This window comes from Enhydra lutris, unplaced genomic scaffold (assembly GCF_002288905.1).
Source record: "Enhydra lutris kenyoni isolate GAN:26980312 unplaced genomic scaffold, ASM228890v2 scaffoldscaffold26, whole genome shotgun sequence".
NCBI lineage: Eukaryota > Metazoa > Chordata > Mammalia > Carnivora > Mustelidae > Enhydra > Enhydra lutris.
Window position 1 is genome coordinate 11,561,164 of NW_019154110.1, and position 15,862 is coordinate 11,577,025.

At 40.8% G+C, this 15,862-nt stretch overlaps 1 protein-coding gene across 1 annotated transcript in view; it reads right to left on the reverse strand.

Moving 5' to 3' along the window:
• LOC111151386 (amyloid beta precursor protein binding protein 2) overlaps window positions 1-14,181 on the reverse strand; it is a 59,862-nt gene extending 45,681 nt beyond the window's left edge. The window contains exon 1 of the mRNA XM_022509373.1: window positions 13,773-14,181. Coding sequence (XP_022365081.1) covers window positions 13,773-13,910 — 138 coding nt within the window. The 5' untranslated portion in view covers window positions 13,911-14,181. The remainder of the gene's footprint in view (window positions 1-13,772) is intronic.
• Between the last annotated feature and the right edge of the window lie 1,681 nt (window positions 14,182-15,862).

Genomic DNA, 15,862 nt, shown 5'->3' on the forward strand with positions numbered 1-15,862 from the left:
AACCTGGCGATTCACAGACCTGTACCCCTGGGGATAAAAATATATTATATGTTTAAAAAAATAATAAAATTTAAATTAAAAAAAGATTTATTTATTTTAAAATAGTTTATTTATTTATTTGAGAGAGACAGCACAAGAGGGGGAAGGCAGAACAAGAGAGAGAAGCAGGCTCCCAGCTGAGCAGGGAGCCCCACATGGGGCTAATGCTAGGATACTGGGATCATGACCTGAGCTGAAGACAGATACTTAAGTGACTGAGGCACCCAGGCACCCCAAGATTTATTTACTTGAGAAAGACAGACAGACAGACACACACACACACAAAGCCAAGTGCAAGCAGGGGAAGGGGTGGAGGGAGAGAATCCAAAGCCGACTTTGCACTGAGCTGGGAGCCCAATGTCGGCATATCTAACAACCCTGAGATCTTGACCTGAGCCAAAATCAAGAGCTGGACACTTAACCAACTGAGCCACCCAGGTGTCCCTGAATTATCTTACTGCTCCAGTTTTTCAGTTGATTTTGTTGGCTATTTATTCTTTTCTTTAAATTTCTTAATTGCACTAATCAGCACTTGAGGAATACTGACTACTTAGTATACAGCTCCAGAAGTAAGTCTGAAAGTCTTCACTTAAAAAAAAAAAAAATCTAATGACACTCAACTATATTTCAATTGAGGAAAGAAAAATCAGTCTGGGGGCACCTGGCTGGCTCACTTGGTAGAGCATTCAACTTTTGGTTGTTAAGTTCGAGCCCCAAAGTGGGTACAGAGATTACTTAAAAATAAAATCTTAAGGGGCACCTGGGTGGCTTGGTGGGTTAGGCCTCTGCCTTCAGCTCGGGTCAGGATCTCAGGGTCCTGGGATCGAGCCCCTCATTGAGCTCTCTGCTCAGCGGGGAGCCTGCTTCCCCAGCCCCCCGCCTGCCTCTATGCCTACTTGTGATCTCTGTCAAATAAATAAATAACATTTAAAATAAATAAATAAATAAATAAATAAATAAATAAATAAATAAATAAATAAAAATCTTAAGGGGCCCCTGGGTGGCTCAGTCAGTTAAGCATCTATCTGCCTTCGGCTGAGATCAGGATCCTAGGGTCCTGGGATCAAGCCCTACATCGGGCTCCTTGCTCAGTGGGGAGCCTGATTCTCCTTCTCCCTCTGCCTGCAGCTCCCCCTGCTTGTGCGCTCCCTCTATCTCCCTCTCTCTGTCAAATAAATTTTAAAAATCTTAAGGAAGGAAGTTAGGCTTATAGTTGTTCTGTTCTATTAATATGGTAAATATTAAGATATGATCTGCATTTATTATTTTATCTAGAATTTCTGCCTCACGATTTTCACAAGTGAGGCTTTCTAGATACTATTTGTTCCTATTTTAGGTTTAGGTATCAATGTTATGTTGACCTCTTTCTACTTTTTTAATTGGAAAGAATTAGGTTGGTTTGGAACAAATTAAGTATCAGCATCAACTCTTCTTTGAATATACTCAAGAAAGTGCCTGAAGTCGGTGGGAGCTCTTGTTTGTTTGCTGAGATGGGAGGCAGATAGACAAAGGAAGAAGTATAATCTCTCAATTTTTTTCATGGTTTTTAGTCTATTAACCTCTCATTTGGTCGTTTGTATTTTCCTAAAAACACACTTTCAGGAAGGTTTTCAGACAGATTAGCATCGAATTATAAAAGCTCTTCTAAAGAAGCCATTCTACAATTTAAAAAGCTACTTTCTGGGACACCTGGGCTCCTCAGTTGGTTAAGTGTCTGCCGTTGGCTCAGGTCATGATCTCTGGGTCCTCTGATCAAGCCCTGCATCAGTGCTCAGCAGGGAGTACGCTTCTCTCTCTCTCTCTCAAATAAATAAAATCTAAAAAAAAAAAAAAAAATTTACTTTCTAGGTCACCTGGTTGGCTCAGTGGGTTGAGCAGCCTACTCTTGATTTCTGCTCTGATCGTGATCTCAGGGTTGTGAGGTCAAGCCCCACATGGAACCCACCACTGAGCCGTGCTCAATGGAGAGTCTGCTTGAGATTCTCTCCCCCTCCACCTTCTTGTGTGCTCATGCTCTCTCTAAAATAAATAAATCTTTTTTAAAAAGCTACTTTCCCCTTTCCATTGTATGTTTTTTAATTCTTTTTCTTTCTTTTTTAAATTGTGTTTTTGTTCTTTTCTTTTTAAGATTTTATTTATTTATTTGACAGAGAGAGAGAGAGAGAGAGAGAGAGAGATATCACAAGCAGGCAGAGAGAGAGGGGAAGCAGACTCCCCACCAAGCAGAGAGCCTGATGTGGGACTAGATCCCAGGACCCTGAGATCATGACCTGAGCCGAAGGCAGAGGCTTAACACACTGACCCACCCAGGTGTCCCTTAATTCTTTTTCTTAATTTTGAGAATGAGTGCTTTTTCTCATGTTTCTTCATCTGGCCAGTTACTGAATCAACTATTTAATTAAATGAATTTTTAATTTTTTTAATTAAGCCACATGGACATCTCGTTCACACTGACAAATATTTGAGTATCAGTTTTTTTTTTTTTAAGATTTTTATTTATTTATTTGACACAGAGAGAGAGATCACAAGTAGGCAGAGAGCCCAATGCGGGGCTCGATTCCAGGACCCTGAGATCACGAGCTGAACCGAAGGCAGAAGCTTAACCCACTGAGACATCAAGGTGCCCCGAGAGTATCAGTTTTTAGGCTATTCTCCTCTTAGCACAATTTTGTGTCCATATACCTTAAAAATTCTATTTTACTTCTTTTATATATCAAAATAATATGTTTATAAAAATCCAAGTATTAAAATAAAACACAAAGGATATATGTATAAAGTATAAAGCAACTGCAGTCCCACCCCTTGAATAAATACCATTAAAATTCTGTGATCCTCTAGATTCTGTTTTTTCAATGCACACAGAAACATACACATATAGGGGCACCTGGGTGGCTCAGTCGGTGGAGCATTTCACTCTTGATCTTAAGTCCTGAACTCAGGGTCATGATTTCAAGCTCTGCACTAGGCATATAAACTACTTAAAAAACAACAACAACAATATACCTATATATTTTTCTACTAAAAACAAAACAAAAACAAAAACAAAGAGGATTATGTTATACTACTTTGAGCAAGCTTTTTATTCTAACTTGATGTGCTCTGGCATCTCTACCCTAGTGTATACAGCATCCTCATTCTTTGTAACTGCAGTGCAATTGTCCATTCTTGTTTGATTAGCATATAGTTTGTACCCAATTTTTGCCATCATGAACAATATTGTTTGGATGTTTGATGTAGTGAACATCCTAGTGAACATGGATGTTCACTACATCAAACATCCTCATTGAGTGAACTTTCTCCACACTCAACAAACATTTCTGTAGGGGGGAAAAAAAAACACTTCTAAACGGTATTGTGGTTAAAAGGTATGAGTGATTTAAATCTATAAACCTTGACAATAAGTGAGGATGAATGTTATATTTTTAAAACCTTTTAATTGAAATATACAGAGAACACACAACTCACATATTTAACAGTGAATTTTCCCAAAGTGAACACACACATAACCCACATCCAGGTCAGGAAAAAGAAATATTATCAGAAATTCAGACACCTCCCTTTGTGCCCCTATGTAATCACTATCCTCCAAGGGTAACCTCTCCTGACTTCCAACACTTTTGATTAGTTTTGCTAGTTTTTGCACATTTTTAAAAAAAGATTTGAGAAAAAGAGCATGCATGCACAGGATTGGGAGGGTAGAGGGAGATGGAGAGAATCAATCTCAAGCAGACTCCGTGAAGAGCATGGAGCCCAAAGTGGGCTTGATCCCACCACGACTCTTGAGATCACGACCCGAGCTGGAATCAAGAGTCAGATGCTTAAATGACGGAGCCACCCAGGCATCCTGTGTTTTTGTACATTATATAAATGGAACCATACACAATATACCCACAGCTCCCAAACTGCACCAATGGTGCCTCGGGAACTGCAAGGAATTTTAAATTTGAGAGAAATGATACCCGATATCTGTGTTACACCATACCAACTATTAGATTGCTGTATTCTTTTCAGTGACATCTAATCTTGGTTAATAAGCTGCATTTTCAGTGTTACTTACAGTAATAAGTAACATTTAAAACTCAACATAGAACTGGGCACCTGGGTGGCTCAGTTGGTTAAGTGTCTGACTTCAGCTCAGGTCATTATCTCAGGGTTCTGGGATCAAGCCCATTGTTGGGCTCCACATACAGAGGAGAATCTGATTGTCGCTCTGCCCTGCTCCTCACCCCCATACTCTCTCTCTCAGATAAGTAAATAAAATCTTTAAAAAAAAAAACTCATCGTGGAATAGAAAATGAGGTGATGGGTGTCCAACAAGATACCAAGATTTCAGAAGTTGTACAGTGCTGAACATATACATCCCAGTGATAAGTAATTGTGTTATGGCGCACCTGGGTGGCTCAGTTAGTTAAGCATCTACCCTCCGTTAGGCAGGTCATGATCCAGGAGTCCTGGGATCCAGCTGGACAGCCAGCTCCCTGCTCAGCAAACAGTCTGCTTCTCCTTCTCCCTTTGCCCCCTCCCTACTGCTCATGCTCTCAATCTCTAATAAATAAAATCTTTAAAAAAAAAAGTATGTTTAACAATAAAGTAAAAATAATATTTTTTCTTTCAACTTATGTGCATTTTTTTAAAAGATTATTTTATTTATTTGACAGAGAGAGAGAGAGGTCACAAGTAGGCAGAGAGGCGGGGGGGGGGGAGGAAGCAGGCTCCCCGCCGAGTGGAGAGCCCGATGCGGGGCTCAATCCCAGGACCTTGAGACCATGACCTGAGCTGAAGGCAGAGGCTTAAACCACTGAGCCACCCAGGTGCCCCTATGTGCATTATTTTTTAAATGGCTCTTGTTAGGGCACAAGTATTATTAGGTTGTTTCTACTACTTTTTTTTTTTTTAAGATTTTATTTATTTATTTGTCAGAGAGAGAGAGGGAGAGAGAACGAGCACAGGCAGACAGAAAGGCAGGCAGAGGCAGAGGGAGAAGCAGGCTCCCTGACGAGCAAGGAGCCCGATGTGGGACTCGATCCCAGGACGCTGGGATCATGACCTGAGCCGAAGGCAGCTGCTTAACCAACTGAGCCACCCAGGCGTCCCTGTTTCTACTACTTAATAAATAGAACTGTTAGGTATTTCTTTTGGCCTAGGAATGCCATGAACCAGCTGCTGGGAAGGGAGAAAGTTGGGGAGCCTCTGGTGTATATTCCTGTCACTGGCTTCTTATACTCAGTATCACTTGTGAGATTCATTCATATGGTGTCAAACAGCTGCAGTTCATGCATTTTCTTCTTTTCTTTCTTTCTTCCTTTCTTTTTTTGCCGGGGGGCTCTACACCCAATCTGGTGCTTGAACTCACAACCCTGAGATCAAGAATCACATGCTCTACCAACTGAGCCAGCCAGACAATCCCATTCATTTTCACTGCATCGTATTCAACTACGTAACTATTCCACAATTTATTTATTAATTCTATTGATGGACATTTAGACAGTTTATACTTTTTGGTTTTTATGAATAGTGTTGTTATAAACATTCTTTGTGTGTGTGAATTTTTAAAATTTTCATCCCAGTTTAGTTTACATATATATTAGTATCAAGTGTATAATACAGTGACTCAACATTTCTATACATTACTTAGTGCTCATCACAATGTGTATTCCTGATTCCCTTCACCTATTTTAACCACCTACCACACTCATCTCCCTTCTGGTAATCATCAGTTTTTTTGTTTTTTTGTTTTTTAATTAATTTATTTATTTGAGAGAGAGAGAGAAAGAACTCGTGCTTGGGGGCTGGAGCAGAAGGAAAGAAACTTCAGATTCCCTGATCAGCACAGCGACTGACATGGTGCTTGATTTCACAACCCTGAGATCATGACCTGAGTCAAAATCAAGAGTCAGGATGCTTAACTGACAGAGCCACCTAGGAGCTCCCAGTTTGCTTTCTATATTTAAGAATCTTTTCTCCATTTGTTTAGAACTTTTAAAGATTTTATGTAGGTATCTATGTATTTATTGGAGAGAAAGAGAGAAAGTGGGGAGGAGAGGGACAAGCAGACTTTGCACTGAGCCCAAGATAGGGCTGATCTCAGGACCCTTAGTTCATGATCTGAGCCAAGATCAAGAGTCAGAGGCTCACCTGAATGAGCCACCCAGGCACCCCCATTTTGAACATTCTTTTTTTTTTTTTTTTAAAGATTTCATTTATCTATTTGACAGAGAGAGAGATCACAAGTAGGCAGAGAGGCAGTCAGAGAGAGGGAAGCAGGCTCCCTGCTGAGCAGAGAGACTGATACCAGGCTTGATCCCAGGACCCCGAGATCATGACCTGAGCCAAAAGCAGAGGCTTTAACCCACTGAGCCACCCAGGTGCCCCCATTTTGAATTTTTTTTTTTAAGATTTTATTTATTTATTTGACAGACAGAGATCACAAGTAAGCAGAGAGGCAGGCAGAGAGAGAGGAGGAAGCAGGTTGTCAGCTGACCATAGAGCCGGATGTGGGGCTCAGTCCCAGGACCCTGGGATCATGACCTGAGCCGAAGGCAGAGGCTTTAACCCACTGAGCCACCCAGGCGCCCCTGAACGTTAAACATACATTTCTTGAAATAGAATTACTGTGTTACAGGGTATGTATATGCTCAGTTTTAGTAGACAATGCTAGTTTTCCTAAACGGTACATCAATTTACATTCCCACTAACAAGGTATATGAGTTCTGATTCCTCCATGTACTTCCTAACATTTTTTTTCATTTAGTCATTCTGAGGAATTGTACAGTAAGACAATTTCCCTGATAACAAAATGAGGTTGAGTCCCTTTTTAAAAGCTTGATTGGTCCTTTGAATATACTCTTTTTAGATGCCTATTCAAGTTCTTTCCCCATTTAAAAAAATGGGTTATTTTTCATTTCCTTAGTATTAGTTCTTCAGATGCAGGATGAGTCCTTGATTAGACATATGTCCTACAAGTATCTTTTCCCACTTTCCCTACTCTGTGCTTGGCTTTTCATTTTCTTAATGGTATCTTTTCAAGAACAGATGTTATTTATCTTAATAAAGTCCAATTTATCAAATTATCTTTATATTTAGGTCATTTTCTATACTATTAAATAATTCTTTGCTGACATAGTGAAAACTGTTTTCCTAAAAAATCTTTGCACATTTAGGTCAGCAAACCATTCAAAAATGATTACTGTGTATGGTGTAAGGTAAGGTCATATACTTTTCCCCCAAATGGATACCTAATTGATCAATACCATTACTTTGACCAATACCATTAATTTCCTTTCCCTACTGTACCAGTGTCACTCTTATAGTAAGCCAGGTGACAATTTATGCATCAGTCTGTTTCTGGAATGTTTTGTTTCACTGGTCTATTTGTCTATCCATGTGCCAATACCGTATTAATCTTAATTGCTATGGCTTGATACTTGGTAGTGTGAGTTCTCCAGATTTTCTTTCTTTTTTTTCCTCATGACTGCCTTGGCTTGATTCTGCATTTCAGCTGGGCATCTTTTGATGTTTACTGGCTATTCATATCTTCCCCTCTATGAGCTGTCCAAGTCTTCTGGAAATTAGTTGGTTATTTTTTACATATTGATTAGTATTTGATCTTTCTGTATTAGAAAATACACCCCTTATCTGTCAAATATTGTCATTTCCATAGTCTTTAAAAAATGCTTACAATTTTTCCATTTTTTTAATGTACTTACAAGTATCAATTTCTCTTTTTCTTTCTAGGTTCTGGTTTCATGCTTAGAAAAGCCTTCCCCATGCCAACATGGCATTACAATGTTGGCCACACTAACAGAGGACTCTGCCTGTTACATGACTTATTCTTATAATGTTTGACATTTTTAAAATTTGTAAAGTACCTTAATAATTTTTTAAAGATTTTATTTATTTGAGAGAGAGAAAGAGCACACGCGAGCAGGGGAAGGGGCAGAGGGAGAAGCAGACTCCCCACTGAGCAGGGAGTCAGATGCAGGATTCAATCCCAGGACTCCAGGATCATGACCTAACTGAAAGGCAACCTCTTAACAGACTTAAGCCACGCAGGCACCCTTAATAATTTCTTTAAAAAAGAAATTTCAGTCATTTTCCACTAGAAGACACTGACCCAATAATTTATTGGTACTTTTAAAAAAAGTTTTTATTTTTTTATTTGTTTATTTGAGAGGTGATAGGGAGGAGCAGAGGGAGAGGGACAAGCAGACACTGTGAGCTGAGCTTGGAACTCCACATGGGGCTTGATCTCGTGACCATGAGATCATGACCTGAGCCGAAATCAAGAGTCAGATGCTTAACTGACTAAGCCACCCATGCACTCCATTCTGAAACTTTTATGATTTCATTTGCCATATTTAAATCTTTTTTTTTTTTTTAAAGATTTTATCCATTTATTGGAGAGAGAGAGAGAGCTAGAGAGCAAGGGTGGAGAGGGGCAAAGGGAAAGGGAGAGAGGGAATCTTAATCAGACTCCATACCAAGCACAGAGCCCAGTACAAGGCTTGATCCCACAAACATCATGACCTGTGCCAAAACAAAGAGCTGAACACTAAACAGACAGCCATCCAGATGTCCCAGCAATATTTAAATCTTTAATTGACCTGAAAGTCATTTTACTATATGGTGTGACATAGGGGTCTAACTTTTCTCTAAACAGAGAGATTCCCAAAATATTTTTATATATTTCCCCATTTAAAATATAGCATTGTCCCATAACTTTCTCATTTAACAAATTTTTTTTAAAAGATTTAATTTATTTGCCAGAGAGAGAGCGTGCATACATGCACACACAAGCAGGCAGAGTGGCAGGCAGAGGTGGAGAGAGAAGCAGGCTCCCCGGCGAGCAAGGAGTCCCATGCGGGACTTGATCCCAGTATCTTGGGATCATGACCTAAGCTAAAGGCAGCGGCTTAACCGACTGAGCCACCCAGGCGCCCCTCATTTAACTATTCTTAAATATGCTCTGATTTCTATCTAGACTGCTTCCTACATTCTATAATCTCTCTGCTGTTCTTGTGCCAACGCTACACTTTTTTTTTTTTTTAAGATTTTATTTATTTATTTGACACAGAGAGAGATAGGGAGAGAGGGAACACAAGCAGGGGGAGTGGGACAGGGAGAAGCAGACTTCCGGTGGAGCAAGGAGCCTGACACACGGCTCAATCCCAGTACCCTGGGATCATGACCTAAGCCGAAGGCAGAAGCTTAACAACAGCCATCCAGGCACCCCAATGCTACACTGTTTTAAAATATGTGGCTTTCTAATATAATTTACTATCTTATAACGCACATCTCTCCTAAGTATTGTGCATCTTCAAAATTTCTTCGACTCATTTATTCTCATATAATCAATTCCCCTAGACAAACTTCAATATTTAATCACTTTCCTATACCAATAAAGTTCTGAGTGTCTGATTCATATATCAGATATATTCACAGCTTAAACTGAGATGAGCTGGTATTATTTATAACATATTACCTTACCATCCAGAGATATATGGTATGGAGGGCTATTTATGGTCTTTTATGCCCCTACCCCATAGTTTAAGTTCTCAATTTATTAAGCCCAAGAGCTCTTTATATGAAAAGATTATTAACTCTCTGGCTGTCAAATATGTTGCAAGAATTTTTTTTCAATTTGTTAACAAAAGTTTATCAGAAAATTAGTTGAAGCATTATATAGGTATACAACAGAAATATACATAGAAAAAGAAAAAATGAACTCTAAAGTTATTAATGGTTTTCAGCATAAGACTTACAATTATAATAAAAACCAAAGTTGTTAAGACTGAAAATAGTAAGTAGAACATATTATGGAAACATTTTACCTAACCAAAACTTAACTCTATGGACAATTTTGTAATTGGAATAGGATACAAAATAGACCGTTCAGCAGTTTAAAAGATCATAAACTTCATTCTTTAAAAAACCCAGCCCTTCAGGGACACCTGGGTGGCTCAGCTGGTTGGGCATCTGCCTTCAGCTTGGGTCATGATCCTGGGGTCCCATGATTGAGTCCTGTGTCAGGTTCCTTGCTCAGCGGTGTGTGTGTGTGTGTGCTTTTCCCTCTATGCCTCCCCCTGCTTTTGCTCTCTCTCTGACAAGTAAATAAGTAAAATCTTAAAAAAAAAAAAAAAAAATCAGCCCTTCACTGTTTGCTTTCACTTGGTATATAATTTTACAATTCCTTCTATTTATCTTTCCATTTTTTTCCCCCCATTTCTATACCTAAATGAGCACCCCTGGTTAAAAGCTATTCATATTCAATAACATTATTTTGTAAAATATGGATTTTTACTGAGCCATCTATACCACCTGTCATTTTTTAAAATTACATTTTTTCCCACCTGTCATTAAAAAAAAAAAAAAAAAAGATTTATTTGAGAGAGAGAGAGAAGGAGAGACAGCACATGAGGGTGGGGTAGGGCAGAGGGAGAGAGAAAGAGAGTCCCAAGCCCACTGCCTGGCAACCACAGAGCCGGATGCCGGCTGGATCTCACCACCCTGAGACCATGACCTGAGTGGAAATCAAGGGCTGGCCACTTAACCAACTGAGCCACCCAGATGCTCCCCACTTGCTATTTTTTAAAACACATTTTTTTTGGTGAACTTCCCTTCCCATATACATCAGCAGCCATTTTCAACTTCAGTTTGGCCTCCAAAACAGAAACCACCACTCTTATCCCTTCCTCTAAGCTGATGATCTTCCCATTCATGACAACCATTCTTTGCAAACGTCACTATGCTGATACTTTATATCCCCAACACCTTCCATCCGATCTCAGAGAAGCAAGTATTCTTGCTTCTTCCTTAGATACATACTTCAATTTAAGACCAATACCTTAATTTATGCATGGTGAAGGAAGAGGTAAGACTCGTTAATTAATTCTCCTGTCCAGGGATTCTGCTTCATTCATTTCCCACCTTACTTGTACAACTGGACTCTCATTCCATTTTGGTTTCTGCCATTCAGCCAATAAATATATTCTAATGTCTTCCATTCTTTTTTTTTTTTTTAATTTTTTTTTTTTTATTTGACAGAGAGAGAGAGATCACAAGCAGGCAGAGAGGCAGGCAGAGAGAGAGGAGGAAGCAGGCTCCCCGCGGAGCAGAGAGCCAGACGCGGGGCTCGATCCCAGGACCCTGGGATCATGACCTGAGCCGAAGGCAGAGGCTTTAACCCACTGAGCCACCCAGGCGCCCCTAATGTCTTCCATTCTTAAAAAAAAAAAAAAATCCCTTTACATTTTATCCTTTCTATATATCAACACCTCTCTCCTTTCCCTTCCTTAGGGAGCAGTCAGCATGCCTACCTCATCTATTCATTCCAAAACCCCATCTCCTAATAGTCCAAAGACTATGCCTTTGCCTGAAGCTACTCACAAAAAAATTAACACAGTTACATTGAACTACAACAATCAAGAGGATTGGGGTATTTTTTGGTTCCACAAATATTCTAATTTTGTATGTGACTATGCCTATTACTGGAAGTTGGGACTGCTGAAGGAATCTGATAATGCCTTTCTCCTTGGTTCTAAATTGGATAAAACTGCAAACTTGTAAATAGCCTTAAAATGTTCACAAATTGGGCAGGGGATGAGGATCTTATATTCATATGCATTCAAATGTTTAAAAAGTATTTATATTTATGTATTCATACCACGTTTTAAAGTAAGAGAAGCTCCTTCTTCTATTTCCATCAAAGATTCAAGTCCAGGAATTTGTTCTATAAATGTCTTTCATCAATTACCTCAAAATGCAAAATCTTTTCAAGCAAGAAAGCAAGAACACAGAAACTAAATACTAAGTATTAGACCTTGACTAAATTATCTAACTTTATCACCTTTAACAAAGGGTTATACCTTACTCCATGGTTTACTTTTGAGAATTAAACAAGACAATATGTGTAAAAGCACTTAACACAGTTCCAAGCACATGTTAAATACCTTCCTGCACTTTAGCACACTGCCACACTTTCATCAGACATAGGACAATTTAGAAGTGTACCAAAAAGAAGCAATATTAAAACTCTGAATTTACGTGAATCAGAAGATGTGGCAAAAGCACCATCTGTTCATACTAATAATAATCTTCAAATAAAAAGCTTCGATCAGGAGCAAAAGTTATTAGAAGATAGTCAAGTATACTCTGAGGGAATTCAAGCAGTAACCGTATTTTGCTTGAATTTCCAATTATGTCCTCTTAGGAATGTAAAAGATTACATAAGATTTAATATAATGGACAGAGTAAGCATACACACAAAGCAGTAGTTCCCCAGGCAGGGAAAGACAAATTTCAAATTCATTCTACCTTGGGAGGAATGAATCTTAAATATACAAAATTTCCTTACATACATATAAAAGTAAATCAACTTATCAAAGGGATTTAGGATGAAGGGAGGTTTTCTCTACCCCAGGGCCAAATAATAAAATAACCAAAATAAATCTTCTCCAAATATTTATGGGGGAAAAAAAGCCATCTGAATTGTTAGAACTGGTGTAATGCAGCTGGATTTAGTAAAATGTAGCAAGTCAGCTGCTTTCTGAAAAATTATTCTGGGGTGGAGAAAGTGGGCAATCTTCCCAATAAAACAACTGCCACAAAACACCATACATATATAAGAACATACACATCTGTTAAATATCAGTTTACGTTGTGTTCTAGCCAAGTTACTAATCAAGAAGTATTTAAGATCTAAAAAATAAGTCGTACTCCACTTCTGGTCACATTTTGCACGGGTGGCTACTGGAGACTTCTGGAGAGTTATCCACGCTGATTCAAGGCAATGAGGACTGAATAATAAGTCCACTGTTCACATTCAAATGTTGGGGGGGGGGGGGAGGAAAGGGAGGCTCCGAGTTCATAAAGTTCTCCTCCCTCTCCAAACATTGCAAAAACTGTCCACGTCTAAGACACTTACCCTTGAAACTCCTTGGAGAGTGACTTGGGAGACTTTTTGTTCAGATTTCTGAGGGGGAGCTATTCAGGAATGCTGCAAGATTGCAACTTTCAAATACATGAACATAATTTAAATTCTAAAGCATTTTTTTTTTCTTTCAGGAAAGATTTCCCCCTTTTCCTTTCAAACAGTTTATCACCACTCACCTATTAACAAAATCCCCAATTCGACCTCAAGTATAAACAAAAACCAAAGCTTTAAAGGATATGCGAATAAAGCACACAACTATCTCCAGTAAATCCTCAACTCCCTCTCGATTAGGATGAGAAAGGAGAAACGAAGAACACGAAGGAGAAAAGATTTTTGGGATGAGGGGCGGCAAGAGGAGAAAGTAGGAAGGGGGGATAAGAGCAGAGCAAAAAGTTCAGCTAATGCTGACACTTCATCTGGGTAAAGGGCAGAAAATATCCTGAAGGCACAGGCTGGAAGTGAAGGACTGAGTGGTACAGGGGCGCAATAGAGGAAGTCCACGCAAAAGGCCTACCCAAACTGGGGGGGGGGGGGGGGGGGGGGAGCGGGCACAGTGTAGGAGGGAACACCAAAAAACGGGGAGTCTCATTAGGAAGAGATACCAATCAAGGCCCAAGAGCTTCAGACAGAGGACATGGAGACAGGGTACTCCTACTGGCAACCTAGAGACCGCACCAGATGTCTCGGGAGGCGATCCTGCTACGAGGGGTGAGGGGTTAACTGCGAGGGTTCGCAGACGTGGAAGGGGGTGCGGCCCCCGGGGTTGCCGCAGGGGAGCGGGGAGCAGGCCCACCGCCCGTACCTTGTAGTAAACATCGAACTGGATGTTCTCGGGCAAGGAGCGGATGTCTCGGCGGGAGCGGATGTAGTTGTCCACGACAGCGGAGATGGCGGTGTTATACAGAGTCTCTGGGATCCACTCTAGTTCCACGGCCGCCATCTTCCTTCCCTCCTCCTCCGCCTCCTCCGCCTCCTCCTCCCGAAGGCCCCCGCCTCCCTCCGTAGCGAACTCCTCTGCGGCCCCGGAGGATTCGGACGGGCGGTGGCAGCCACGCGGGCACAGGGCAGAAGCGCACGGCCGCCCTGGCTCCTCCGGGGCGAGCTATAGGGCAGCAGCGGCACACGCAGGCCCGGATAAACAGCGGGGCACGGAGCCAGAGAGCGCCAAGCCCAGGCCTCACATTCCGGGTTTGAGAGAAACCCGGGTTCCGTCCCAGCGCGGAGCTCTGCAGGGGCGGGGTTGCGTGTGCGGCGTCATGACGTCAGTGCACGCCGACGCGCCAGAGGGAAGGAATGCGGCAGGCGGAAAACTTGGAGAGAAAAGAGCCTTGATTGTTTCCGCAGAGAATGTACTTTCTGAGGGGGCCGGACTTGGTGGATGGGAGTGGGCTTTTTACACTGGCACGAGTAACTCTCTCCCGTGCCGAACTCCGCAGGCGCTTCAGTCCTTTCAGCAAATCGTGCCTCGAGAGTTCTTAGGCATGGAACTTTCTGAGGCTCATGGAAAAGTTTGGATCCTTTCATCACAAAAATGCACATTATCAGAACATTGAAAATCATGCATTCAGGGAACTGACGGGTCTAGACCCCCTCCCTTCCTTAGACTGCGGTCCCTAAGTCAAGTTAGGAACCTTCGGTCCGGGGACTAAGGGTCATTATGGGTCATTGTATAACCATTTGCCTTGTTTGAACTTTTTTTAAAAACCGTATTTCTTGGGGCGCCTAGGTGGCTCAGTGATTTAAAGCCTCTGCCTTCGGCTCAGGTCATGATCTCAGGGTCCTGGGATCAAGCCCCACATCGGGCTCTCTGCTTGGCGGGGAGCCTGCTTCCTCCTCTCTCTCTGCCTGCCTCTCTGCCTACTTGTGATCTGTCTCTGTCAAAGAAATAAATAAAATCTTAAAAAAAAATCGTATTTCTTTTCTCCAAAGAAAATTTACAAACAAACCCAAAAAATGAGAAAAAGAACAACTTCTGTAGAAGAATTTGGTAGGAAGGTTAGCCTGATTATGGAATTACAGATAGTGGTGAGAAGAAAGGTGTTAATTGCTGGCTGTGTCAGGACTTAATGGGAAGACAAAAATGAAGATTTCCATTTTCTCTGATAGTTCTAGTCCCAATCTCAGGGGATTATTGAATAATTAAGAGTACTTGTTTGAGCTCCCTTCCTCAGTCAGCCTGAACAGCTGCTATTTATGTAACTTAACTTTCCAAGTGGGCCATCTCAAGAACTTTGTGCAGTATCTTTCTGCTCTGGGAATTCAACAAGGAAGTTACTGGCCATAATTGATGACACTGTCTCATCACTGTCTCATAGTCACTCTGTAACAATGTAAAACCCAAAGACAATAATGATAATACATCCTGATATTTAGAGCTAAAGGAGTTGGAATTGGTTCTTCCAGTTCACCCTGGTATTCCTATGTTAAATGGATACATAATTTGGTAAAAAAGAAATACACTTAGGGGTGCCTGGGTGGCTCAGTCAGTTAAGCGCCTGCCTTCAGGTCAGGTCATGATCCCAGAGTACTGGGATCGAGTCCCACATTGGTCTCCCTACTGAGAGGAGCTTCTCCCTCTCCCTCTCCCCACTGCTTGTGCTCTCTCTGTCAAATAAGTAAATAAAATATATATTAAAAAAAAAGACGTACACTTAGTTCTTTTCTCAGGCTATACCAGTCCTATAATCCATGAACCTAAGACAGATATGGTTGGCCTTAAGGGTTGCAGACTTATAAGTAAAAAAACAAAAACAAAAAAACAAACAAGAAGACCCCACAAATGCCCAGTTACATTTTAATTTCGGATAAACAATGAATAGTTTTTCATATAAGTAGGTTGCATGCAGTAGTTTTACATACCCATTTCAAGTTACTCAAGCACATCAGTTCCTT